The following is a 26,262-nucleotide window of genomic DNA, read 5'->3' as shown; positions in this document are numbered from 1 at the left end:
TTCTTTATACTGCAATTAGTCTGGATTAATTAGGTTAACTATCTGTTTAAAAATACTTCAGGTTAATTTTAACCATACATTATATCCCTGTCACTATATTCTGAACTTGTTTCATAACAAAATTTTTTGCCTCATATTAACTTCTATTTTAACATTCTCCATGAACATCAACTGTACAATCAGCATCATATTTCTATGATGAGTACATTTGTTGTAGAAGTGTTAGACTTTTCTTCAAGAAACTATAAAATTCCATGCAAGACATATTATTGAAATGACATTTTGTGATTAACATAGCCTTTATTGAATTCATTATGGTGACATCTGATGAAAACGGTGTAGATTTAATCAATGTTTTACGTGATTATTAAATAAAATGAAAGAAAAATAAACATTTTAACAATAATTTAGAGAAACGGGATATTTGGCTTTCTGAGCATACTTTTCTCGGGCCAGGGGACAAGAGGCTGAAAAAAGGGATGATCACATTAAAAATAGGACGTCTGGTCACCCTACTCTAAAAGGCTGTGGTTTGTCTTGAATTGTAGTGAAATCTGTTTGAGGTTTTGGCTGATGTGTACATCTGTTATCATGCAGTAGGCCTACATCTTACTTGACGAGATGTGTCAGAGGAAGAACAATGTTTGTATATTCTGAAGTCTGATTAGAGTAACATGTAGCTAATCGGCGATGTATGCAATGGAGGGGGAAAGGAACTGGCCATCCTACCCCATTTTCTCTACCCTGTGATGGCTGAGTGGTCAGACCTCCTGCCTGACATACAGGTAGCCCGGGTTCGAGTCTTGGTCAGGTCTGGGATTTTTCATTGGATTTAAAATCCATAGTGACACTTGTGGCGGACAAGGTCGCAGTTGGAGTTTTTCTCGGGATTATCCCATTTTTTCCCATATTAGGTATCTATGTCATTCCGTCACTATTTCTTCATTTTTGTCATCATTTCATAGCATTTCCCAAACTCCGGACATTAAATTAAAAAAAATGTCTATAATGCTTCTTAGCAATGGTATCTTGATGAAAATAGAGCTATGAATTTACAACATATGAATCTGTACTGTAAAATGCAAATCAAGCTTTCAGGTATAACTCCCTGTAAAGTTGATTTGAATAATTTCGAGGGAAAAATTGTTCCGGGGCCGGGCATCGAACCCGGGACCTTTGGTTTAACGTACCAACGCTCTACCCGGGAAGTCTACCAGACACTGATCCAATTTTTCCCTCTATATCCACAGACCTCAAAGTGGGCTGACAACCGTCAAGCAACCAACATTGAGTGCACACTAACTCTGTGTGACTTAAATTGTGGTTTTCTGTTAACGAACAGTGATGTGTATTATGCAAATCAAGCTTTCAGGTGTAACTCCCTGTAAAGTTGATTTGAATAATTTCGAGGGAAAAATTTTTCCAGGGTCGGGCATCGAACTGTCAAGCAACCAACATTGAGTGCACACTAACTCTGTGTGACTTAAATTGTGGTTTTCAGTTAACGAACAGTGATGTGTATTATGCAAATCAAGCTTTCAGGTATAACTCCCTGTGAAGTTGATTTGAATAATTTCGAGGGAAAAATTTTTCCAGGGTCGGGCATCGAACTATCAAGCAACCAACATTGAGTGCACACTAACTCTGTGTGACTTAAATTGTGGTTTTCAGTTAACGAACAGTGATGTGTATTATGCAAATCAAGCTTTCAGGTATAACTTCCTGTAAAGTTGATTTGAATAATCTCGAGGGAAAAATTGTTCCGGGGCCGGGCATCGAACCCGGGACCTTTGGTTTAACGTACCAACGCTCTACCCGGGAAGTCTACCAGACACCGATCCAATTATTCAAATGAACTTTACAGAGAGTTATACCTGAAAGCTTGATTTGCATAATACACATCACTGTTCATTAACAGAAAACCACAATTTAAGTCACACAGAGTTAGTGTGCACTCAATGTTGGTTGCTTGACGGTTGTCAGCCCACTTTGAGGTCTGTGGATATAGAGGGGAAAATTGGATCGGTGTCTGGTAAACTTCCGGGGTAGAGTTGTATACTGTAAAATGTTTATTACATTATCTTGAATAATTTAAGGGAAAATGGAAGATGAATTTGGTAAATTTAACATAAGTGATATAGGCCTTTCATACTCCCCATAATGAATTTGAATTTTAAAGTGAGTAAACGTAGATATGTAAGAGGAAGACTGACTGATTAATAAGAGACGGACAGTAAAAATGTAGCAGGAGTGAGTTGAGAGAAACAAATTCCACAGTTTTACTTATAAATTGGATTGAATGTAAGCAGAAGTTAATTCTCGTTACCGTAGTGGTTGAGATCCTGGCAGTGCAAGAGCAGCTATGCTGGCATCCTCTGGTAGTACTGTTGGTGCATCCCGGCTTGGCCATTCCTGCAACACACAAGTAAATATACATCATTTTTAATACCAATATCGATTCTCAGGATACCCCTTCACTACCACCACCACCTTCTTCATTATCATAAGTTTAATTTCCACCTCTCCTTATTGTTCTCTTCATTCTGAAGATGACTCCAGCGTCCTTATATCGAAAAAGCAGTTTTGGACGTGCTGTCTGTATGGCTCTCTATTTGTCTGTTCGTTCAACCATCAGTCTGTTTGTGTAATTTCTCCTAAATTGAATAGCAAAGTGGAAAAACGTTGCAAGCACCAAATTAAAATTTTACAGAGACAGAAAAAGGAATACTGTACTTGAATAATTTCGAGGGAAAAATTGTTCCGGAGCCGGGTATCGAACCCGGGACCTTTGGTTTAACGTACCAACGCTCTACCACTGAGCTACTCGGGAACTCTAACCGACACCGATCCAATTTTTCCCCCTATATCCACAGACCTCAAAGTGGGCTGACAACCGTCAAGCAACCAACTTCGAGTGCACACTAACTCCGTGTGACTTAAATTGTGGTTTTCTGTTAACGAACAGTGACGTGTATTATGCAAATCAAGATTTCAGGTATAACTCCCTGTAAAGTTGATTTGAATAATTTCGAGGGAAAAATTGTTCCGGAGCCGGGTATCGAACCCGGGACCTTTGGTTTAACGTACCAACGCTCTACCACTGAGCTACTCGGGAACTCTAACCGACACCGATCCAATTTTTCCCTCTATATCCACAGACCTCAAAGTGGGCTGACAACCGTCAAGCAACCAACTTCGAGTGCACACTAACTCCGTGTGACTTAAATTGTGGTTTTCTGTTAACGAACATTGACGTGTATTATGCAAATCAAGATTTCAGGTATAACTCCCTGTAAAGTTGATTTGAATAATTTCGAGGGAAAAATTGTTCCGGAGCCGGGTATCGAACCCGGGACCTTTGGTTTAACGTACCAACGCTCTACCACTGAGCTACTCGGGAACTCTAACCGACACCGATCCAATTTTTCCCTCTATATCCACAGACCTCAAAGTGGGCTGACAACCGTCAAGCAACCAACTTCGAGTGCACACTAACTCCGTGTAACTTAAATTGTGGTTTTCTGTTAACGAACAGTGACGTGTATTATGCAAATCAAGATTTCAGGTATAACTCCCTGTAAAGTTGATTTGAATAATTTCGAGGGAAAAATTGTTCCGGAGCCGGGTATCGAACCCGGGACCTTTGGTTTAACGTACCAACGCTCTACCACTGAGCTACTCGGGAACTCTAACCGACACCGATCCAATTTTTCCCTCTATATCCACAGACCTCAAAGTGGGCTGACAACCGTCAAGCAACCAACTTCGAGTGCACACTAACTCCGTGTGACTTAAATTGTGGTTTTCTGTTAACGAACAGTGACGTGTATTATGCAAATCAAGATTTCAGGTATAACTCCCTGTAAAGTTGATTTGAATAATTACGTTAAACCAAAGGTCCCGGGTTCGATACCCGGCTCCGGAACAATTTTTCCCTCGAAATTATTCAAATCAACTTTACAGGGAGTTATACCTGAAATCTTGATTTGCATAATACTGTACTTGATTCTTAGCATTGTAACATTTTTCCGCAACCTCCTGGGTTCTACAGCCTAAATTGAAGGTTCTAGTTTCATTTTTAAACTAAAAAATTTCACTGAAATTTAAAAAAAAAATAGTACGTGCAGCATATTTAATGTTTATATTAAAACATTGCAAGAGCAAATAAAATGTCGTTTTTGAAACGTGTTCTGGCTTCGCCATTTAATTGTTGAACGAATTTTGTTCTTATTGCAGTATCTGTGTATCATTTTGCCCAGGAATAATGCACATATTATTCTTTATTTTAATGCTTATGTTTATTTTCCACTCAAATTAATTACTAGTTAAGTTACTGTAGATTATTATATTTCATTTTCAAAATATTTTATTATATTTTAACGAATCTTACTCGTATTTTTATGTTGTTCAGTTAGTTGGTGGGGTTTAAAAAGAGCGCGACAGTTTCTATGGCTATTTGCGTCCATTATGTTGTTCATGCAATGGTAATTTGGAAATAAGAAGTTGAAAGTCACATTTAATTTACCGGTACCATTATTATTATTATTATTATTATTATTATTATTATTATTATTATTGCTTTACTATTTTTAGGTGATACCTTATCTTTTATTTACATTTTTTTTTTCATTGGTAACTCTATAGCATCTATTAGATGCTTTATGGTTGTGCTAACAGATGGAGTTACTTGTCAACAATGTGACGCTGAAACGTGTGTTCAGGTTACTGCCCAGCGACAGTCCTGATGTATTTTTTATATTTGTGATGATTAGTTAATTAATATTAACCCGGCACACTCACAATCACATTCATACAAATTTCCAGACTCTAGACACCCAGGGAATTCTTCTTCTACAAGAAAAATTCACTGAGAGCCAAGCCCGGGAATCGAACCCGGGACCTCCTGATCTAGAAGCCAGCATGCTGATCAACAGACCACGGAGGCAGTCTTTTATTTACATGATTTCAAATTTATCGACGTTACAATAATAAAAAAATAAAATAAAATACGTATAACAAAAAAAAATAACAGTTAAAATTAAGTTGGAATTTAATCGAATCACATTTTGGTTATTTTTTCAGAATGAATTAATGTTGATCTCACTTTATTTCTGGAGATATGTAAACGCAATAGAAACTTTACTGAGATTTCTAATATTCGTATTTATTTTTTATTTATTTATTTATTTTTGCTAATACTTGTAACATAAAATATAGTATACACAGATAAAATTTTAGCTCACCCCTGAAAGAGTAGAACTCGTGCTTAGGAAGCATATAATACAATTTGTTTCATGTCTGCTACACAGTAAGAATATATAAATTTAAATTTACAATTTTTTATTATTTATAAAATCCATTCATAACTTTTTAAATTTAATACTAGAACTATTATAATTGACAAGATTGGGATATTTAAATATAAATTTGTTATATATTCTTGGGCATAAATTACTACTATGATTAAATACTGTAGCAGTGTTGCATTTTGATTCAAACAATCTTAAAGAATTCATACCTTTTGTTTCATAACTGTGAGAATACAGTTCAAAGTTATTTCGATTTTTATGTATGAATTTTATTAATACAATATAATACATTTGTCTTATTTTAAGAACCTTAAAGTCTAAAAACAATTTTTGAGATGGAAAATCAATGCCGTCATTTCCCACAGCTGTGGTCCACGATGCAACCATTCAAAAAAAAATTGTAGAAGTAACATAGACGTTCGTAGACAGCTGCAGTGACTTGACTTAAAACTACACTACATTAAAAATATAGAAAAACGAGGTACTAAGTTACGGAGTACAAAATTTGAATGATTGTATCGTGGATCATAGTCGTATTCCAGACCATAGTTATGGGAAATGATGGTAGGTTTATGAAGACATATTTTAATTATTTTCTTCTGTAATAAATAAAGTTGATTAAAATGATTAATGATCGCCAGTGTACATTCGTATCTTTATGCACTCGAACTTTTGATATTCGTCCTCAGATAAACGTTTAAATTGAAAGTGAAATACAATTAAAGCCAGTTGCGTGCCATGTCTGCCTTTTTACAAATGGGTAGGTACTATGTAGTTTATTAGACGAAGAACACTTTTCCCTCAGCCAATACCATACGGCACATAGAAAGTACAGGTGACCTTGATGAAAGAAAGAGTACGACCTCCTTGGGAATGACTATTCATGAGTACTGAATAGCTGTGCTTATGGGTAAACTTTACATACATGTCAGGTGGCCATCATACTTTCACGGTTTCCATGAGGTCTCACTTTCTTTCTTGCTTCCGAGGAATCTTGTGGGTCAAGGTTTCCCCGAAGTGACGATGTGGGGCGCTGCCATATTAGTCAAGATGAGCTCTGTTCGTTTCCGTCAGCTTGTGGCTGCTGCGTGGTCCATCGCTCGTTTACAGCGTTCTCGGGTTCGATGTTAGGCTAGAGAATGGAGATTTATCACCATTCCATCGATAATAATAGTTCTTCTTGTTTGTCTATTTCTCCTTTTTCTTTTATATATTTAATTGGTTCGTAACTTTAATTTAGTGGTATAAACAAAAATTGTAATACTTTTAATCTCACTTTTACTCCTACTGCTACTACTATAGAGGAGGGTCAGAATTATTCTCATCTGTCCAATAAAATAAGTCATATGTAAGAATCACTGTCATATAAAATATAAAAAATGAGAATGTGATAATGACATACGCTTTCAGAATAATATACAGTAGAGTTCCGATTATCCGTCGCCTATTAACCGATTAGCGGATTATCCGATCGTCTTACGCTTTTTTTTTCTTTTTTGCTGCAGAAAAAAAAACGTACCGGTACTGTACACTTTTAAATGATGATGACCTAAATATTCTGATCAGTGGCGTAAATTTGAATGCTTATCGGGCCAGTAAAATAAATCATAAAGTGAATAATATATATTAATTGTACAAATACGAGGTTGTGCATTTTCAGCGAACTATTTTTAGTAGTACAGTGAAAACCTTCCTTACGGACACCCCCAAAATACGGACACTCCACATATACGGACAGATTTTTATGTCCCAACTGAAATAATATAGAAATAATGATAAATTCAACTCTCGTTTACGGACACTCTCAGACACGGACACGGACAGCTGTTTCACAGTCCTAAAGCTTGCTTTACCTCCTGATTGCGGACAGAACTTGGATTTCAAGACCTTAATGTGTTACAGAAATGGAAAATTTAGTTTTGAGAACTGTACAGAAATTCCTTAACATGAAACATAACACAAGGGTATCATAGGCTACCACTAACCCAGTCGGCTACCCCATGTTAGCTGGAAGCGGATGGATAAACAAAATCATAAAATTTAACATGTCTGATGGGTCCAAGGTTTCCGTGATCGTGGAATTGTATTCGACACTTGATGAGGTTAGTAGGATTATTCTCTCCACATCAATCAGTTGTTCTGTTTCGAGAGACTTGGCACCTAAACGTAAAGGTTAAGTTGAAAGCTGTAAATTACAATACTGCATAACTGTAGATCTAGAATAAAACTGCATGGCACAGTACTGTATTTACCTTTTCCAGTTTTATCTACCATAATTCAGAGTTGCAAAGAATTTACTATAGTACTGTATACTGTATTTAGAATTAGACTACAGTAATACATTTCATTTAAAGCGTGAAGGGATACATAATGCATATTATAAATTTACTGTTAGATTGGGGAGCCTCCCTCCCAATAAAGGACACCTCCCAGATGCGGACAGATTGTTACATCCCTTCGATGTCCGTAAATGAGAGGTTTCACTGTATAAAACTTTATGGAATGAATCAAATATGTATTTAAACAATCTAATAACTTGAATAATCTCAAGGGAAAAATTGTTCCGGTGTCGGGTATCGAACTTGGGACCTTTGGCTGAGCGCGCCAACGCTCTACCGACTAAGCTACCCAGAAATTGTTCAAATCAGCTTTACAGGGAACTATACCTGAAAGCCAGATATGTACTTGTATAATACACGTTTACTGTTCGTTAACAGAAAACCACAAATTTAAGTCACACAGTAGCCTAATTGTGCACTAAATGCTGGGTTCGTGGATATAAGGGGAATAATTGACCCGGAGTCTGGTACAATTCCTGGATAGTTCAGCCAGATTTATGTAACCTATTACTTTTATATGTTTATTTACACAATTGAAGTAGTTACTTGTAAGTCGAGTTTTCTGCTTGTACAGTATATTTATTTAATCGTTAGAATTGAAAACACTAGTGAAATACCCAAGACCGACACCTCAAGGGTACGGTTTCATTTATGTTATCTTATTTGGTCATGTATTTGTATGTGTTGCCAGATCTTTGTCCTTTCTTGTCAGACTTGTCTTCAAAGTCAATGCCATTGCCAAGCGTATCGTCATGTTTTCCATTTGGCAATATCCCAGGCATGTAAACTTTCTTTCTTGTTGCAGATATCGCCTTGACTTGTGGATGGGTTCCCAATACATACTAAGTCCTACATAATATACTAGATCGGAATGATCTAAGCCTATAATGTGGGGATATGTACTTAAATTGACGCGTTTTGTGCTGATTTTAATTTAGTTTTTTATATAGATAAGTGTTTAGTCTTGGATCTTATCGAAATGGAGAATGTTGGGTTTGCAGTGAAAGACCTGCGTTTGAGTAGAAAATTTTGAATGATCGAAATAATATATTGATACTGTAAACTTTGCAATGAATCCTTGATATTTGAAATGTAATTGGGTCAATCTCAAAAGTTGTAACTTTTAATGATTTACAAAACAGACAGTAAATTTTGGAACTGAACCTCTAGCACCAAATAATAGTCCATTGATGGTCCAGTTAGACTAGAGGAATTTAAAACTTATGTGCAAGATATGGTAAAGAAGACAATGGGCTGTGATTTTGTTGTTATATCTTTTTAGCACGATTGTGTTTTTTTGTTGTATTTATGACTATTGTTGTTAGGCCTTGAAAGTTAGAATTCCCACACAGAAACTTGTTGCTAGGGAAACCATTCTTCATAACATAAAAGTGTACTGAAATAGACCCATTACAGTGCACTTATTGTTACTTAGTTACCATTACAGTGCAGTTTTGCGAAGACTTTGCTCTAAATTTTCAATGCAAAATATATTGTATTTGCAATTTTAAAAAAATATGGTCGTGCAAAAAATGTTGTACAATACACGTTCGTGAAGTGCATTACAAAATCTCGGAAACTGAAAAACTCGCTGTGCTCGTTTTTTAAATTTTTCCTCGATTTTGTAAAAGCACTTACCAACCATGTATCGTAATATACTATTGTTTCTTCTTTCGAAAAACTGGCCGTTTATCGCTATGTAGATGGTCAGACCTTTTCGTTACAATTCGTGACGAAATTAAGATTGAAGTACAGTTCGCGATTAAAATATGGTGTACAAGCAATGAAGGTAAAGAAATTTGATTTCATTGTCGATATCGCTGACATACTTCAGTATATATATATATATATATATATATATATATATATATATATATATATATATATATATGATAACTGGAAGTAACTTGATGTGTTGTGAAAAGTAATAATTTTGTAACGGCACTGATGAAAACGCGTATTATCATAAATGTAACAGCGGTAAAAAATTAGCGGTCTTTAGTACCACTTTCATTTAATTATGCTTTTATTGCTGGAGAGAGAGCTTTCTTTTCACCTGACTCCATCATTAGAGATTCATTTGTGGCTATGAACCATTTCTGTTTAATATAACCGCAGGATTGTGAAGTCAACCAATTTTACTGCGTTCTTACTTACTTACAAATGGCTTTTAATGAACCCGGAGGTTCATTGCCGCCCTCACATAAGCCCGCCAACGATTCCTATCCTGAGCAAAATTAATCCAGTCAATACCATCGCATCACACCTACCTCAAGTCCATTTTAATATTATCCTCCCATCTACGTCACAGCCTCCCCTAAGGTCTTCTTCCCTCCAGTCTTCCAACTAACACACTATACATTTATGGATTCACCCATACGTACTATGTGCCCTAACCATCTCAAACGTCTGAATTTAATGTTCCTAATTATATTAGATGAAGAATAGAATGCGTGCAGTTCTGCGTTGTGTAACTTTCTCCATTCTCCTGTAACTTCATCCCTCTTAGCCCCAAATATTTTCCTAAATACCTTATTCTCGAACGCCCTTAACCTCTGTTCCTCTCTCAAAGTGAGAGTCCAAGTTTCACAACCATACAGAACAACTGGTAATATAACTTTTTTATAAATTCTATCTTTCAGTTTTTTTGAAAGTATACTAGATGACAAAAGCTTCTCAACCGAATAATAGCAGGCATTTCCCATATTTATTCTGCCTTTAAATTCGTCTCGAGTGTCATTTATATTTGTTATTGTTGCTCCAATATATTTGCATTTTTCCACTTTTTAAAATGATAAATTTCCAATTTTTATATTTGCATTTCGTACTATGTTCTTTTCACGAGATATAATCATATACTTAGTCTTTTCGGGATTTACTTCCAATTAAAATTCCCGTGTTTCCCTAATAATTTGTGGATTTTCTCCTAACGTGATTTTACTGCTTTCAGTTGTTTTAATATAATGCCCCAAAACACTTTCTCTTTGTTAAGTACCCTGAAAGCGTGTATTTTCGTGAAAATATCAAAATCGATTTCTTGGGGGTTTATATTTCTTAGAAATGAAAAATTGATAGTGATGATGATAAAAAAGAATCCTTGTGAAGGCGAGCAATTAATTCTCAATGCCATTCTTGAAATCAAGTGACCTGTTTTCAAAATTTTTTAATTGTTCATGAATTGAAATTTCTACATTTATAATTTAACGCCGCACTTCGTGGTTTCTGCGCGAGCACACGATTCCCTTGACCCGTAGTAACCCAGAGGAGCCATTCGTGTGCAGTGCAGAGAACGTGTTTTGATGCTGTTCTTGCAACATCTTCACAGCTCTGGAATACTTAACTAACCTGAGACCGCATTTCTCTTTGAATGATCTTTTACAAGCTGGTCGGTGCCGTTTGATAGCCCCCCAATAGGATGAAGGCGGATGATCGTAATTTATTAAGCAGCGTACAAACAGAGGTTCGAAGTCAGCTCGGAACCAACTCAGTGCCAGTTCGAAAATTGCGGCTTGTAACTTTCATTGGTACGTGGTACAGAGTTTGTTTTCCTTGGTACAAAGCGCCTGGTTCTGAACCAGTTCGCAACTCACCATGTTCGGTCGGAAGGTGGTAACTTCAAAGGCCTCCGGGTTCGGAGAGGATTGAAACTTGCTCATTCTGTTCATGTATTGAAAGAGCTGTTAACTAGCGATTACAAACACCAGTGCAAGCATGACCAATGCATCGCCTCTGGCGCTAATATCGGTGACCACAACTTCCTAGTTTTAGTGATTAACTAAATTACAACATGTAAAATACAGGATGATTCAGCAGGAAAGGACCATACTTTGGGAGGTGATAGTATGGGTGATTGTAACGGATATATATATATACAGACGTGGACAAATTATTAGCAAAATTGAAGATTTTTATTATATATTTTTACAAAATTCGATTCTTCAATTTAGACTACAGTTGGCATTTTTGCGTATTTCCAAATTATTAGCAAAATTGAAGATTTGTGTTGTATATTTTTAAAAAATTTAAGTCTTCAATTTGGAATACAGTTGACATTTTGGATATTTCGAAATTATTAGCAAAACTGAAGGTTATTATTAGGCCTATATATTTTTACAAATTCGATTCTTCAATTTGGACTACAGTTGACATTTTGGATATTTCCAAATTATTAGCAAAACTGAAGGTTTTTATTTTATAGTTTTACAAATTCGATTCTTCAATTTGGACTACAGTTGACATTTTGGATATTTCCAAATTATTAGCAAAACTGAAGGTTTTTATTATATATTTTTACAAATTCAATTCTTCAATTTGGAATACAGTTGACATTTTGGATATTTCCAAATTATTAGCAAAACTGAAGGTTTTTATTTTATAGTTTTACAAAATTTGAGTCTTCAATTTAGGCTGTAGTTGACATTTTTTCTAATTTACAAATTATTAACAAAATTGAAGGTTTTTATTATATAATTTTACAAAATTCGATTCTTCAGTTTAAACTACAGTTGACATTTTTGCATATTTCTGTCTATTGTAATGATAGAAATATGCAAAATTGTCAACTGTAGTCTAAATTGAAAAGTCAAATTTTGTAAACAGAATTATCATAAAAATCGTCAATTTCGTTAATAATTTGTCCACGTCTGTATATATATATATATATATAGACACACACACACGCACACACACAAAGTGTACCAAATTGATGTATACACATTTTGAAACACTATTTCTCAGCAACGAGATGAGACAAACACGATTTTTGCGGTTTTGTATTCCTTAAACCCGTACATATTCAAAATAGTCCCCTTCCGCCACAGTACACTCCTAACAACGACGCATAATAGAGCGACATACCATACTATTACTCCTGGAAGATTGACGGCCTTTTCTTGAAAGATATGTGGGTTTTCGTTAGCCCAGTACACACAATTGTGCCATTAAGTTTAAATGTGGCTTCATCTCACCAAACAATTAAGTCTTGAAAATCTTCCCTTTCATCACACATGTTCAAGAACCACTCACAAAATTCCATTCGCCTATCTGGATCGTCATTTAGTGCGTGGACAAGTCTCGGAATGTAAGGTTTCCATTTTTGAGTTCGCAAAATTCGATGAACACTGGATTTGCTGATACCAATCTCACGAGAACATTGCCTCATTGACTTCTTTGGGGATTGTGCAAAAGCCTGCATGACTGCATCAGCACTCTCGTTATCGGTCTTTCGTACCGCCCTTTCAACACATCTTGCACCGTTCCGTCGACTTTAAAATTGTCTCGGATTCTTGTGATAGTTGTTGGTGGTTGTATTCCAAATTCAACCCTCCAACGTCGTTGAACTTGAACATTCTCCAGTTTCTAATAACATTTCAGTGTCCACTTACGTTCATCGAACGATAATTGCACCGCCATGTTTATTTATAAACAGATGAACATGTTTCCATGCTTTCCACTGCCTTCTGAATCATAAACCGCAAAAATCGTATTCCTATCTCATTTCTTTGCTATGAAATAGTATTTCAAAGAGTGTATCCACCAATTTGGGACACTTCGTATAAACACAAAATATATGCTACTGTAGCTAAGTGACACCTGTGAGCAGTATGGGCTGGAGATAAATGCAAACAAGACGAAGACCATGGTTATAGGAAGAAAAATAAAGAAGGTTGTTGCTTAGTCAACTGTCTGAAGACAGGTTTGAACCTCATAAGTGACACCAATAAGACATCACCTACGAGATAACTAAGCCAGGACATAATGGGATAGGGTGGCCAGTTTCTTTGCCCTTCCATTGCATACATTGCTGACTAGTAACATATTACGCTAATTAGACGATATACGTGCGAATTCTAAATGAGGCAGTGGAACAAGTGGATAGCTTCAAATACTTGGCTGTACTGTAAGTAGTAACATGAGCTTGCCAGGAAGTCAAAAGGAGGATAGCAATGGCAAAGGGAACTTTTCATAGGAAATGGAGCAATTTCTGCGGAATTTTGGAAAAAGAACTAAGGAAGATACTAGTGAAGTGCTTTGTGTGTAGTTGACATTGTATGGGGGCAGAAACTTGGAAATTACGACGGAGTGAAGAGATCCGACTAGAAGCACTTGAAATGTGGATATGGAGAAGAATGGAGCGTGTGAAATGGACAGACAGAAGGAAAAATGAAGCTGTGCTAGAAAGAGTGGGTGAAGAAAGAATAATGCTTAAACTGATCAGGAATAAAAAAAGAAATTGACTGAATCACTGGCTAAGAAGAAACTTCTTTACTGAAGGATGCACTGGAAGAAATGGTGAACGGAAAAAAGCTCGGAGCAGAAGAAGATATCAGATGATGGACAGCATGAGATCGTACGCGGAGACTAAGAGGAAAGTGGAAAATTTGGAATATTGTAGAATGCTGGGTTTGCAGTGAAAGACCTGCCCCTGGATGGAAAAATTGAAAATTAAGTCGTATTCACAACGGTTTTGGAGAAAATCGTCGAAACCATAAACGGAAACAGTACAAGTGATAGTAAATTGAGACATTGTTACCTGTCTGTTGTATTTAATTTGTCTATTTCTCTTTACATAACATGTTCAGAAATGACACTGTCAACCTCGATGCACTTTACAGCTCATGCCGTGTTCCTAATTTGAGCTGGTTTAAACATTCCTTAATTTGATCACAAGCAATTAAAACGCTGACAAGCAATTGCTTCTTTATGCTCTTTGACAAGGATTCTTCTTCTTCTTCTTCTTCTTCATCATCATCATCATCATCATCCTTTTCAAAGGATAACTTTCCAATTTTTATATTTCCATTCCGTATTATGTTCTGGTCACGAGACATAATCATATAGGCTTGCTTTGTCTTTTTGGGATTTACATCCAAACCTATCACTTTGCTTACATTTTTCATTTCATTTTATTATTATAAGAAATATAACGCCGCAAGAAATCGATTTTGGTTTTTTTCGCAAAAATACAAGCTTTCAGCGTACTTAACAAATCTCGTTATTACTGCTAATAGCGAAAAATGGAAAGATGGAAAAGTTATTTTAATGTAATGCCCAAAAACACTTTTTCTTTGTACGTATATGGTGACGGACTTTTGAATGTCCCGATATGGAAAATTTATTGTTTCAGTTATCGTAGCTTCATAAACTGTTGCTTTTGGTCGGAAGATGGCGTTTTCACAATGCATATATGTAATTGTAATGTCTGTTTTTGTCTCCCTTACAATCCTTCAGTCTGTAAAACTCGTTTAGTTACACTCTGTATAGCAATAGCACATGAGAATTTGGAGCTTAGGGACTCACCCTTTGGTCGTTGTGCAGCTGACTCAGGCCTTGGTCTTCCCCGTCCTGCGGGACCGCCAAGTCTTCGGACTGGACGACATTGACTAGCAGTAGTGTTACAATGGCTGATAGAAGCATGGCTGTTGTAGCGTGGTTCTGGAACAAATCATGCGTTTGCTGACATCAGTTTCAAGTTGCTACAAAGTTAACAGACTTGAGATGAAGTGTGATGTTGCCACATGCGGAGCCGTCGCGAGATTTGGTGCCCTTACCCTTATAGCACCTCAGATTGAGGTTGTGGCTGACATGTACAGATATAGAATTAAAATTTGGAGCGAGTCTTGATGCGAGTCCACCTGTATGTAGGCAACAATTTCGCACGACTGTCCACAAGTAGCATATACAGGGTGGAAGTCAAATAACCTTGCAGATTTTCAGAGCGAATAGCTCATGTTGTATGTAACAAAAAAGTGCAATACAGTAAAATCCCTCGTAACCGGCACCCAAATAACCGGCAATATCAAAACAACGGCACTTTTGGCTGGGCCAAAAAAAATATGTTTAAATCTGCCACATTGTCACAGTGTGGGCCGTCAGTTTTGTCACATTAGGAAGTTCGCACGAACTTCAATTTTCAGTGAATATTCGAACCAAAAATTATCGTATTTTTTATGTTGTGTGATGTGTTTTAATAAAGAAAATTCACACAGTTTTTATGTTTATTCAGTTATGTCCGGGCCGTCAGTGTTACCAAATTAGGAAGTTCACACGAACTTTAATTTTCAGTGAATATTGAAACCTAAAAATTAGTATATTGTTTTGTGTGATATGTTTTAATAAAGAAAATCCACACAGTTTTTTTATGTTTATTTAGTTATGTTCGGGCCGTCAGTATTGCCACATTAGAAAGTTCGCACGAACTTTAATTTTCAGTGAATATTCGAACCTAAAATTAGCGTATTTTTTGTGTTGTGTGATGTGTTTTAATAAGGAAAATCCACACAGATTTATGTTTATTCAGTTATGAGCAAGTGATACAGAAATAAGCTTCACATGGCTGCAGTTGGCACCATGAAATACGAACTTTTTTGTATGTACCGGTATTTAATCAATTATCCGGCAAAATCTCATATCCGGAACTAGTTTGGTCCCTTTGGTGCCGGATAAGAAGGATTCCACTGTACCATATTGGTGGAAAGTTCATGGTTTTCGTAGAAAAAAATGTTTCCCTCCCCAAATATTTAACATCCTCTTATTCGGTAACTATTGCGAGTAGGATCGTGATTTTTGTCCATATCGATAGAACATTTAATAAAGAATCATTTATTCCTCTGGCGTATTTCAATAACGTGGACGGTTTTCGTGGAAATTTAATTTAAAAACCACTAATTTCAAGCCACTAACGATGCGCGCAGATTGCAACGTTGTAGAGAGAGAGAGCGCGAGGCTCGCGTACAGAGTTCGTTGAACTCTTACATTTTTATTACGAGAAGAAAGACGATTATGTTAGCGGCGATGTTGCCAGACTGCAGAAACTTCCAACCTAATTTTTCAATTAACCGTGCTTTTAATCACGAAACATAATATAGATTTTCTATTCGTTTAAGCGTACCCTATCGTCCCTTTCAATCTGCATAGTTATTTCACTTCCCTGTATACTTGCGCAGTGTGTTGTAAGCGAAACATACAATAAGGGAGCTCCAAATTTTATTTCCGTATCTGTACATCTCAGGGGCGGTTCCTCGGGGGAGGGAAGGGAGGAACGTCCTCCTCACATTTTTTTTTCTTTTGAAAGTAAATACCAAATAAAATATGTGCCTTGAAATTTGAGGAAGATTCGATAATTTTTAAGTTCTCAGCTATAAGAAAACCTCGGTTGATCGAGTTTTAAACGACGCGGGCTCATGTGCTGCTAGAAAACTGTGAGAAAGATGCGAGATTTTTTGTGTTGAGGAAAGGCACTCCTTTCCTCCTCTACTGCAGTTAACACACATAGACAACAGCGCACTAGCGGCCAGGGAAAGAAGCAGAGTTTCAAAGCAAGTAAATGAACGGAGAGGGAGGAGATCCTCCTCTGAATCAGCGCATGGGCGGGAAATAGAAACCGACTGGTCGTGCAGCAAGCTCGCTACTGCTGCTATCTAACGATGCTGCATTCAACCAGACTATAACACATCTAGGAGGAGGCACAATAAAAACAGTTTTAACGCAAAGCTATGAAAGACATCATATAAACTATTTTTTTAATTATAAATAAAAAATATTATTCATTGCACTTTATATAGGCTACTATTCATGGTTTGAAACTTTCGAGGATATTTGAAAGTTAAAGTTGGGTTTATATAAAACAAAAAGGAAGTAGTTAGTTCTGCGTTAGTATCGCATGTCTTTTGGCCCCTGAAATTCACTTCCATTCATTGTCTACTAGACAGGGCAACAGCCACAAGACCTGACATTTTTCAAAAGCATGTGATACTTTACTTGTAAAATGTACATGTGGCAACACAGACCACCTGGGTGAGTGCAGTGTTCTCGCGTTCCTCAGATTATTTCCCATTCCCATTTCCGTAAAACGGTTCCGATTACGTGATAGTAGCTGTAGTCTCTTCCAACACGTGTGATGCTGTAGTGTGCTGCGAGGTTGTGAATTTCCTTGTAATTGTTAATTTGTGCAATTATTCAACAATGAATGGAAGTGAAAACATAATATATTTTGTAAAATTTCTGAAACTCAGTTTACAAGAACAGATTATTGCTATACAGAATGGAATGCCAACCCCAACACTACCCGGTCTTACATGTATGCATGTAGGCTAATTTGTAGCATGTTTCATTCAAGAAGGTATCATTTCGTGCTGTTAAGTTCTTTCCTCCTCTTAAGAAATACGCAGGAGCCGCCACTGGTACATCTATTATCAGCAGTACATCTCACTTGATGATATGTGTCAGAGAAAGAACAATAATTGTTTGTATGCATCTGAAGTCTACTTAGTATAATATGTCGGCGATGTATTCAATGGAGGAACTAGCCACCCAACCCCATTATCTCCTGGCCTAGTTACCTTATGAGTGATGCCTTGTTGATGTCACTTATGAGGTCCAGACCTGTCTTCGGACAGCTGATTAAACAACAGGAACCCTTATAAATGACAACTTTTTCATTGTTTCCTAGTTTGATAGAAGACGCGATGTTGCCACATATTAAGCGATCAAGAGATACATGACGTATGATACGTATTCAGCCAATTAAGAGAGCAGTGTATTATGATAATAAATGATTGAAAAAAATTTTCGTTGTGTCCTTTAAATGTGCAGAAATTTGATTCGAACAAATGTAACTTTTTGTTCTGAAAAGGAGTTTTAAAATGCACACTTAAAACACAAAACTAAAATTCTTTGAATCGTTTATTATCATAATATCCTGTTCTCTCTAACTGACTGAGCATTTTGGGAATTAAATCAATGGGCTTCCCAAAACACGCTATGAAATGTTTCATATAAAATAATTTTTATCTCGAAATGGAAACATCGAGCAAAATTGTATTAAATTTTTTGTTTGAAACATCTCAAAGAATAACCCTGAAATTAATGGTTCACTCTGTAAATCTTGTTTAGTTCAAAAGATTAACAAACTTTGTCAAAAGTCAAGAAGACCCATAGAATATTATCCATGGACTTAGTAAACAAATGTATAATAATAATAATAATAATAATAATAATAATAATAATAATAATGATAATAATAATACGAACTAAAAGTATCTATAATATTTAAAAAAAGCAATCGACATTGATTATATATTTACATGAATGTTTTTGCTTGATTTAGGTCCTCTGTCGATTCCCTGATGTTTCCCATATATTAGTTAACACCCTGTATATATATATATATATTTAGACGGCCATATTGACCTTGATAAGCTGATGGCGTGTGACTGAGAAAATAACGAGACTGAAACAGTAAAGTTCTGTCACGAGGCGCACGCTGTGTTCCTTTCGGTTTCGAAGTAGAACGTGGTGCCGATATAACGGGGGACGGACAGAGAAAGTTGGATATTGGAGCTTGCAGCAGCGGCTTTTCTTCTCCCCCCGAGCCAGCTAATGACCGAGATGACGATTTTGTTTTTTTTCCTGCCTTGTTTTGTTATTAGAAACCGGAAACTGGGCTGGTTTCAGCATCTTAAGGGAATGCTCACAGCTTCTTCGTGATGTGCTCCCAGAATTCTGCTGCTTAACTAAGCCTGCAAGCACAGGTTCACTTCCAGACATATTAGCGTTATCTGAAGCGTGTCGTATTTTTGAGAGCAAAGGTTCCAGGCAAAATGTACACACTCTTCACTGAGATGTATGCAAACTGACGTATCAGGAATCGTTTTCGGATACTCTGTTTTATTCTTCCTTTTATGTTAAATACTTCACTTTATTCTCCCTCTTATGTTAAATGTTTTATTCTTATTTTATCCTTTCGTCTTTTCCATTGCTGCTTCTCTTACACTTTGTACACCATTCTATTCCCTTTCTCTTTCCAACATTTGCAATGCCCAGTAGTCTAATGCAGTGGTTCAATCTTTTATGCTAACTTACCCTCAAAATATGTATAGTGAAGATCACGTAAGAGTAGTTCCTAAAAGGTAATTTGACCGTCTCTTCATTGTTACCAACAAATGAAATGTCACCAAAGAGGGTAAAGTCACAATGTCGTGTACCGAAATAATAATACAGTAATAATAATAATAATAATAATAATATTATTATTATTATTATTTATTTATTTATTTATTTACTAATATTTTAGCGTGATGTACAGTAGTGGCAAAAAAACCGGACTGATCCTTGTAGCTGATTTCAGAGTCACAGATTCAAATTTTGATAGTCCCAAAACACATCCATTTTGTATATAATTAATTGTAACAATGACATTTATTGCATTTGTTCGATTATTACCGTCTTTTGTTTCCTTCAGTGCCTCAAACTTACAGACGAAAAAACTTTGAGAGTTTTATTTTCATCTGGCATCAATATTACATTTCTACCTCTATTCGTATTTTTACATTAAATAGCAGTACATAGCTCTGGCTTCACTATCCATATTGAAATTACCACAGTTTGACACAATACACAGCACAGGATTCTTTTGTATCAGCTACAAGGGTCGGTCCGGTTTTTTGCCACTACTGTACAACAGCAAGAGGCCAAAATAGTAATAATAATAATAATAATAATAATAATAATAATAATAATAATTATTATTTATTTATTTATTTATTTATTTATTTATTTATTTATTTATTTATTTACTAATATTTTAGTGTGATGTAGGGCCAGAGGCCAAAATATTAATAGTAATAATAATAATAATAATAATAATAATAATAATAATAATAATAATATTTATTTAGTAATATTTTGGTGTGCTGTACAACAGCCAGAGGCCGTAATAATAATAATAATAATAATAATAATAATAATACTATTATTATAGTATTAATAATAGCAATGGCTTACTTATTTATCACATCTTATCTATTACTAATTATTAATTACGTTCAAATTTCACAAACTTAGTTATACCGAATACCTTGTAATGTATGTAATAATAGGGGAAAATGGTTAGGTTTCACCCTTAAGACTATTAAGTGAGCTTATCCGGACTATAAATTTTTTATCTTCGTACCCCAAAGTGCATTGCAGTATTACAGCAAATAACAAAATACTATAATTATTGATGTATGTAAAATAAAAGTTATTGATGTAATAATATAATAATAATAATAATAATAATAATAATAATAATAATAATAATAATAATAATAATATTTATTTAGTAATATTTTGGTGTGCTGTACAACAGCCAGAGGCCGTAATAGTAATAATAATAATAATAATAATATTATTATTATTATTATTATTATTATTATTATTATTATTATTATAGTATTAATAATAGCAATGGCTTACTTATTTATCACATCTTATCTATTACTAATTATTAATTACGTTCAAATTTCACAAACTTAGTTATACCGAATACCTTGTAATGTATGTAATAATAGGGGAAAATGGTTAGGTTTCACCCTAAAGACTATTAAGTGAGCTTATCCGGACTATAAATTTTTTATCTTCGTACCCCAAAGTGCATTGCAGTATTACAGCAGATAACAAAATACTATAATTATTGATGTATGTAAAATAAAAGTTATTGATGTAATAATATAATAATAATAATAATAATAATAATAATAATAATAATGAATTTGTAAACTGTTACAGTAGCAAGGGAAAAAAAGAGTTGACATTGTAAAATAATTTGAAACTTAGAAATCATTTTCTCTAAACTTACCATTTTCATTTAGGGCCATATCTAATGTACTGAGGTGCGATATATTGCTTTTATCACTGCTTTTGTCGCCCTCATTTTATCATTTGAGCTCTCTCATCTTTTCAGCTTCTCGTATCTTTCCAAAATCTTCCTCTGATTTTATCCTTTATTCTTCTTGTCCGTCCCTTCATTTGTTTCGTATTTTTCTACTCTAGTCTTATGTTTAATTTTATTCGGGTAATTCCTACTTCAATTTTCTTTTCTCTCCTTCTTCTCGTGTTATTACGCTGCTACCATTCTTCGCTTATTACTCGCGGTATTTATCCTTTTTTCTGCTTCTTCTCCACTTTCCTTTGTTCCATTCCTTATCTTCCTCAATAACTACAACACCAAGTTTCGATTCCGGACAGATCTTGTGAAATTTGTATTTCAGGATGTTTTGAGACAAGTTTATACTTGACTTGTTCCTATCATCATTCTACCACTACTCCATTGTCGTATTATCGCAGCTGTAGAGCATCTGTAGTTAAAAACGGACGTCAATATGTAATCGCTGTTGCCATTCACGCTGTACAATATCAGTAATTAAGTGAAATTCATAAGCATCCCTCCCACGAACTACTTTGTTTTTGTACCTCGGTTTTGAAAGTGTGAAGTTGAAAATAGGTGTAAATAATTGTTTTCGGGAATCTCTTAGCCCCGAAACGTTTCCTGTGAACTGGCACGCGATCTTTTCACATGCGACATATATTTTTTTTTCGACAGAGTTGGCGTGGAATATCCACGAAATAACCTTTCTCTTTTATTAGCGCCTTTTTTTTCTGAATTGTCGCGCTTCGTAATCTCCACTTCGTGTACTCTGTGGAAGGTTCGAAGTGCCCTGAAATATGGAAGAGAGTGAAAAGTGTGATCTCAATTTGACCTATGCAGATCTGAACCCACGTTTCTTTCTATGATAACTATGCTCAGCTTCGTTATCATGTTTCTGAAGACATTGACGTTAATAAAAAAGTGACTGTTTCTTATCGTAATTCTAAAAGACATTCTTACGAAAAATAAGGGAAAAGAATAAAATAAAATAAATCTTTGGTTGTAAATACGGGATTTTTTATGACTCGTGTGGATTTCATACAGGACAATGAATGGGTTATTTATGAAAGGGCCTAAGTCTTTAATGCTAAATTGTTAGCAATTAAAGAAAAACTGCTTATAAGCCGAAATTTTGGAATTGAGGCTGAAATAAAAATTGTATCATAAATTCTACAAAGCATTTAGAGTGTGAAACTTAGTCCTCTTCATATCTAAATCGATGTATCTACACCCAAAGAGCAGTTATTACATTACAAACTCATTTTCACAAAATAATGACTTAGGCCCTTTCATAAATAATCCATTCAATTAGTGTTGTGGGATTTAATCGATTAATCGATCAGTTTCTGTTGTAAGATTAATCGATCAAAAATATTTAATTGAATAATCCAGTCAATTAAAATAATCGGTTGTAGTTGATATTAATTATTATTTTGTTAATACAAACTCATACTAAAATTTCCGATAATATTTCTCTCTCGGAAATTGCATACTTAAAAGCATAATAATACTGTTATAATTTTCTAATTGTAAACCAGGTATCGTAGAAAAAATCTTTGTACAAACACTTCAGAAATAGATGGAGATATGAGGACAGTGATTTAGTCTACTATTGAAAGTTGAAACATAATGCGAAACCCTTATTAAATTTTATGGTTTTCCAAGAAAACTTCCACCTTTTTGTCAGCTCATCTTCCTAGCATATGAAATACATACTTTTCTGGGATTCGTCCCTCTCATTCCTTATAAAATAGTCATGTCTGCACTGTGTGCAAGTGAGAGCGTAACTATCTTCTTCTTTTTCTAAAATCTGGTAATTCGGATGATAAAGAAAAAAATCAGTTTTCTGTGGTCTGTGAAAAGTGTAAACACCATTATGTCATATGAGAATTTCAGAGGTAAACCCGGTGAAACGTTTGGAATTAAATTGAACGATCGTGGAGAAGCGCTTGACAGAAAAAAGGTTTTTTCGTGTTTAGTGACACAGGAAACATTGTTACTAAACGTAGAGCGGCACTTAATTCGAAGCATGTGAATGCACTCACATGTTTAAAGTTATGGATGAAGCAATATTAACTAGGTGAGTCTTCATATTTTTTCTTATTTATGTTCGTCTCAAAAACTCCCGGAGAAATAAATCATAAGCCTCATAATAAATGTTAGTAAGTAATTAAAATAGTTGTTTTGTAATATAACAATACAAGAAATACAACATTTAATACTTATGCTTATCACCGAACACAAGTTAAAATTAATAATTGTGTATTACAGTATATTAAAACATTTTTTTCAACTCGATCAAAACTCGATTAATCGAATAGTTAATCGATTAAATATTTTGATCGATCGACAGCACTAAGGGCAATATTTTCAGGCCACAAATACGGGACACCTGGCAACCCTAATCAATGTTCGTACAACATAAAAAATTATGGGATTTCTGTTGAACGCCTGAGTTCAGATTGTCGGAGTGAGAAAGAAACACTTGCTCACATTCTGGGACCCTGTCCTCATGGAGAACTACTGAGAAATAGTCGTCACCACAAGATTCGATCCCTCCTAGCATCGGCCCTGCGAGGAAAAAACTACCAAGTAGAGGAGGAGGTCCATGGTTTGTCCGCAAATGGATCTACAAGGCGCATTGACATCATCGCTATCCCGACAAGATCAACAAGCGGATTCATAATTGATCCAACTGTAAGGATGGAAACGTGCGAAAATTAACCTGCTGAGGTACATCAGGAAAAATGCGACATATGTATACGACCCCACTATACCATATTATAAGGAAAAATATCATCTAACGTCGATCCAAGTTATTGGATTACTGATTGGGGCTAGAGGAACCATCACAAAAAGATTCGCGCATTTTTGTAAGCAGTTTGGTCTAGGACAAACTCTTGTCACTGAAGTATCTATGTCTGCAGTGAAGGGATCTATAAAAATCCTAAGAAACCATCTCTACAGTTATATAGACTGAGCTCTTTGCTATGGCGATCTGCTCACTTAAGTTGGGTCTTGCAACCAGTGCTAAATAGACGACTGTGATCATCCAATAGCTAATAGATACTAGGAAATTTTATGTTTCTTCTGGAATTAATGATGTTTTGTTTAGTCTTCTCCAATTATTTATAATTGTGCTATTTCTTATTCTTTTTCTTCTCCATTGTTTTATTTTATTTTTTTTCCATTATAACAACAATTTTATGGTAAGCTTTGTCTTCTAGGCAGCCTTCACTTGGAGGAAGCTGAATAAAATGAAATTTATTCGAAATAAAATACAAAATGTATTCGGCAAGAACACTTCACGTGAGATATGAGTTCAGGAGAAACGTACAGAAATCAGCATTACTTTCTCTACATAGTATGTAATGAGAAGGTGGAATGCAATTTCAAATCATATTGATGTACCGAAGTCACTCGTTGAATATCAAGAGATCGCTGTGACTGAGCGGCAGATTTATGACAAAATGCGGCAAGTAGTACAACAGATTGCTTTCTCCCAGGCTGATTGGAGGGTCTCAATCTGATCGCAACGTGATACACCGCAGTGAAGTGATAACCGGCGGCGATGGGCGTGTGTTCGTCGCTGGTGGGAATGGAGAAAGCGAATCCCCCCTATTGTGACGTCTCTGCCCCGAGGGCCTGCACTTTCTTTCTCATTGTACATCGGACTGTCACCAGGCGTTCGTCTTCATTTCGCCGAGTGAGATGTGTGAAGCGAAAATTGTTCAAATTTAAGCTCATAGCTGCTTATTTATGATGACTATTACACTTTTACTACGTCACACTACTTTCGACCAATAAAACGGTACGAAAGGACGTCTTTCAACCAATCATGGCTGCTTATCGCACAATTTTATCGCGTCCCTAGCATTTGTTTAATTTATCGCGTCCTTAGCATTTGTTTAATTTTATCGCGTCCCTAGCATTTGTTTATTTGTATCACTACGCTAGCATTTGTTTCTTTGTTTGCCAACATTTCAAACTGCACTGGTCTGGACGTCAAAAAAAAAGAAACTTACAAACCACTCCAGTCGATGCACAGCACTTTCAAATATGACTCGCATTGGCATTCAAGAACAAGAATTAATAAAGATCGCTGGTCATATATGAAGAGCACCATTCGGAAATTCTGAATAAGTTGAGGGATACACCATGTACATCAACGAGTTCACTTCTTTTACGCACACGTCCAATATAACATCAACTGAACCACCTACCACTAAAACATTCAAATCTGAAAATTGTACTTTCAATAATTGTTTCTTTTAAAATTATTCATGTTTATTTTTTATTTCATCATCGTTAATTAAAACGTTTGTTTATTTCATCATCCCTAATTAAAACTTTTCTAACACTTGTTTATATTATTTAGGTTATGTTTGTTATAGCTTCTGCTATATGATATTATGGATAGTCACGTATCAGAGATTGTTTAATACTAAGATTTATTGAAAATCATCTGTCAAATGACGTTGATTACTGGGATCCGGATGATTGAAGTGAAATGCAAATGTTTTAATAAAAATGAAACTGAATCAACAAAGCCTTCTTGACTAGTAACAGTCCACAGAGTTCAATGATGATTCCATAGTTGGCACAACTGATACCGGTAACAAGAAAACATAATCATAAAACACTACTGCCATCTAGCGTAATGTTGAGATGGTACAATAATACATTTGAAGGCAGTTGTATTTTCGTAAGTCAATTAATATTTTATTGTATTGGAGTACTTTGTTACTTATAATCTTTATATACTTTCTTCTAATCGTGTAATAGTCAATTAAATCCCACTCGAGTTTTGATTTTCTCTAGATAAATCAAAACCTCTAGTGAGATTATTGTTGATAATAATAGTGGAGAAACTCTACAGAAAATTATGCCATTTGTGTCTGTAAAAATTCTGTAGTCATAACTAAAT

General features: G+C 35.3%; 2 protein-coding genes across 2 annotated transcripts in view; one reads left to right on the top strand and one right to left on the bottom strand.

Annotated features, from left to right (window-relative positions):
* Setd3 (SET domain containing 3) overlaps positions 1-26,262 on the top strand; it is a 130,637-nt gene that overhangs the window by 34,066 nt on the left and 70,309 nt on the right. The gene's annotated exons all lie outside the window — the stretch shown is intronic.
* Positions 1-26,262, bottom strand: part of LOC138704635 (probable basic-leucine zipper transcription factor J) — a 53,815-nt gene that overhangs the window by 9,038 nt on the left and 18,515 nt on the right. Inside the window, exons 2-3 of the mRNA XM_069832722.1 lie at positions 14,948-15,082; positions 2,327-2,412 (exon numbers count right to left, since the gene is read on the bottom strand). Coding sequence (XP_069688823.1) covers positions 2,327-2,412; positions 14,948-15,064 — 203 coding nt within the window. The 5' untranslated portion in view covers positions 15,065-15,082. The remainder of the gene's footprint in view (positions 1-2,326; positions 2,413-14,947; positions 15,083-26,262) is intronic.

The sequence above is a fragment of the Periplaneta americana genome, chromosome 8 (genome assembly GCF_040183065.1).
Source record: "Periplaneta americana isolate PAMFEO1 chromosome 8, P.americana_PAMFEO1_priV1, whole genome shotgun sequence".
Classification (NCBI taxonomy): domain Eukaryota; kingdom Metazoa; phylum Arthropoda; class Insecta; order Blattodea; family Blattidae; genus Periplaneta; species Periplaneta americana.
The sequence above is the reverse complement of the archived record's forward strand: the minus strand, read 5'-3'. Positions and strand labels throughout refer to the sequence as shown.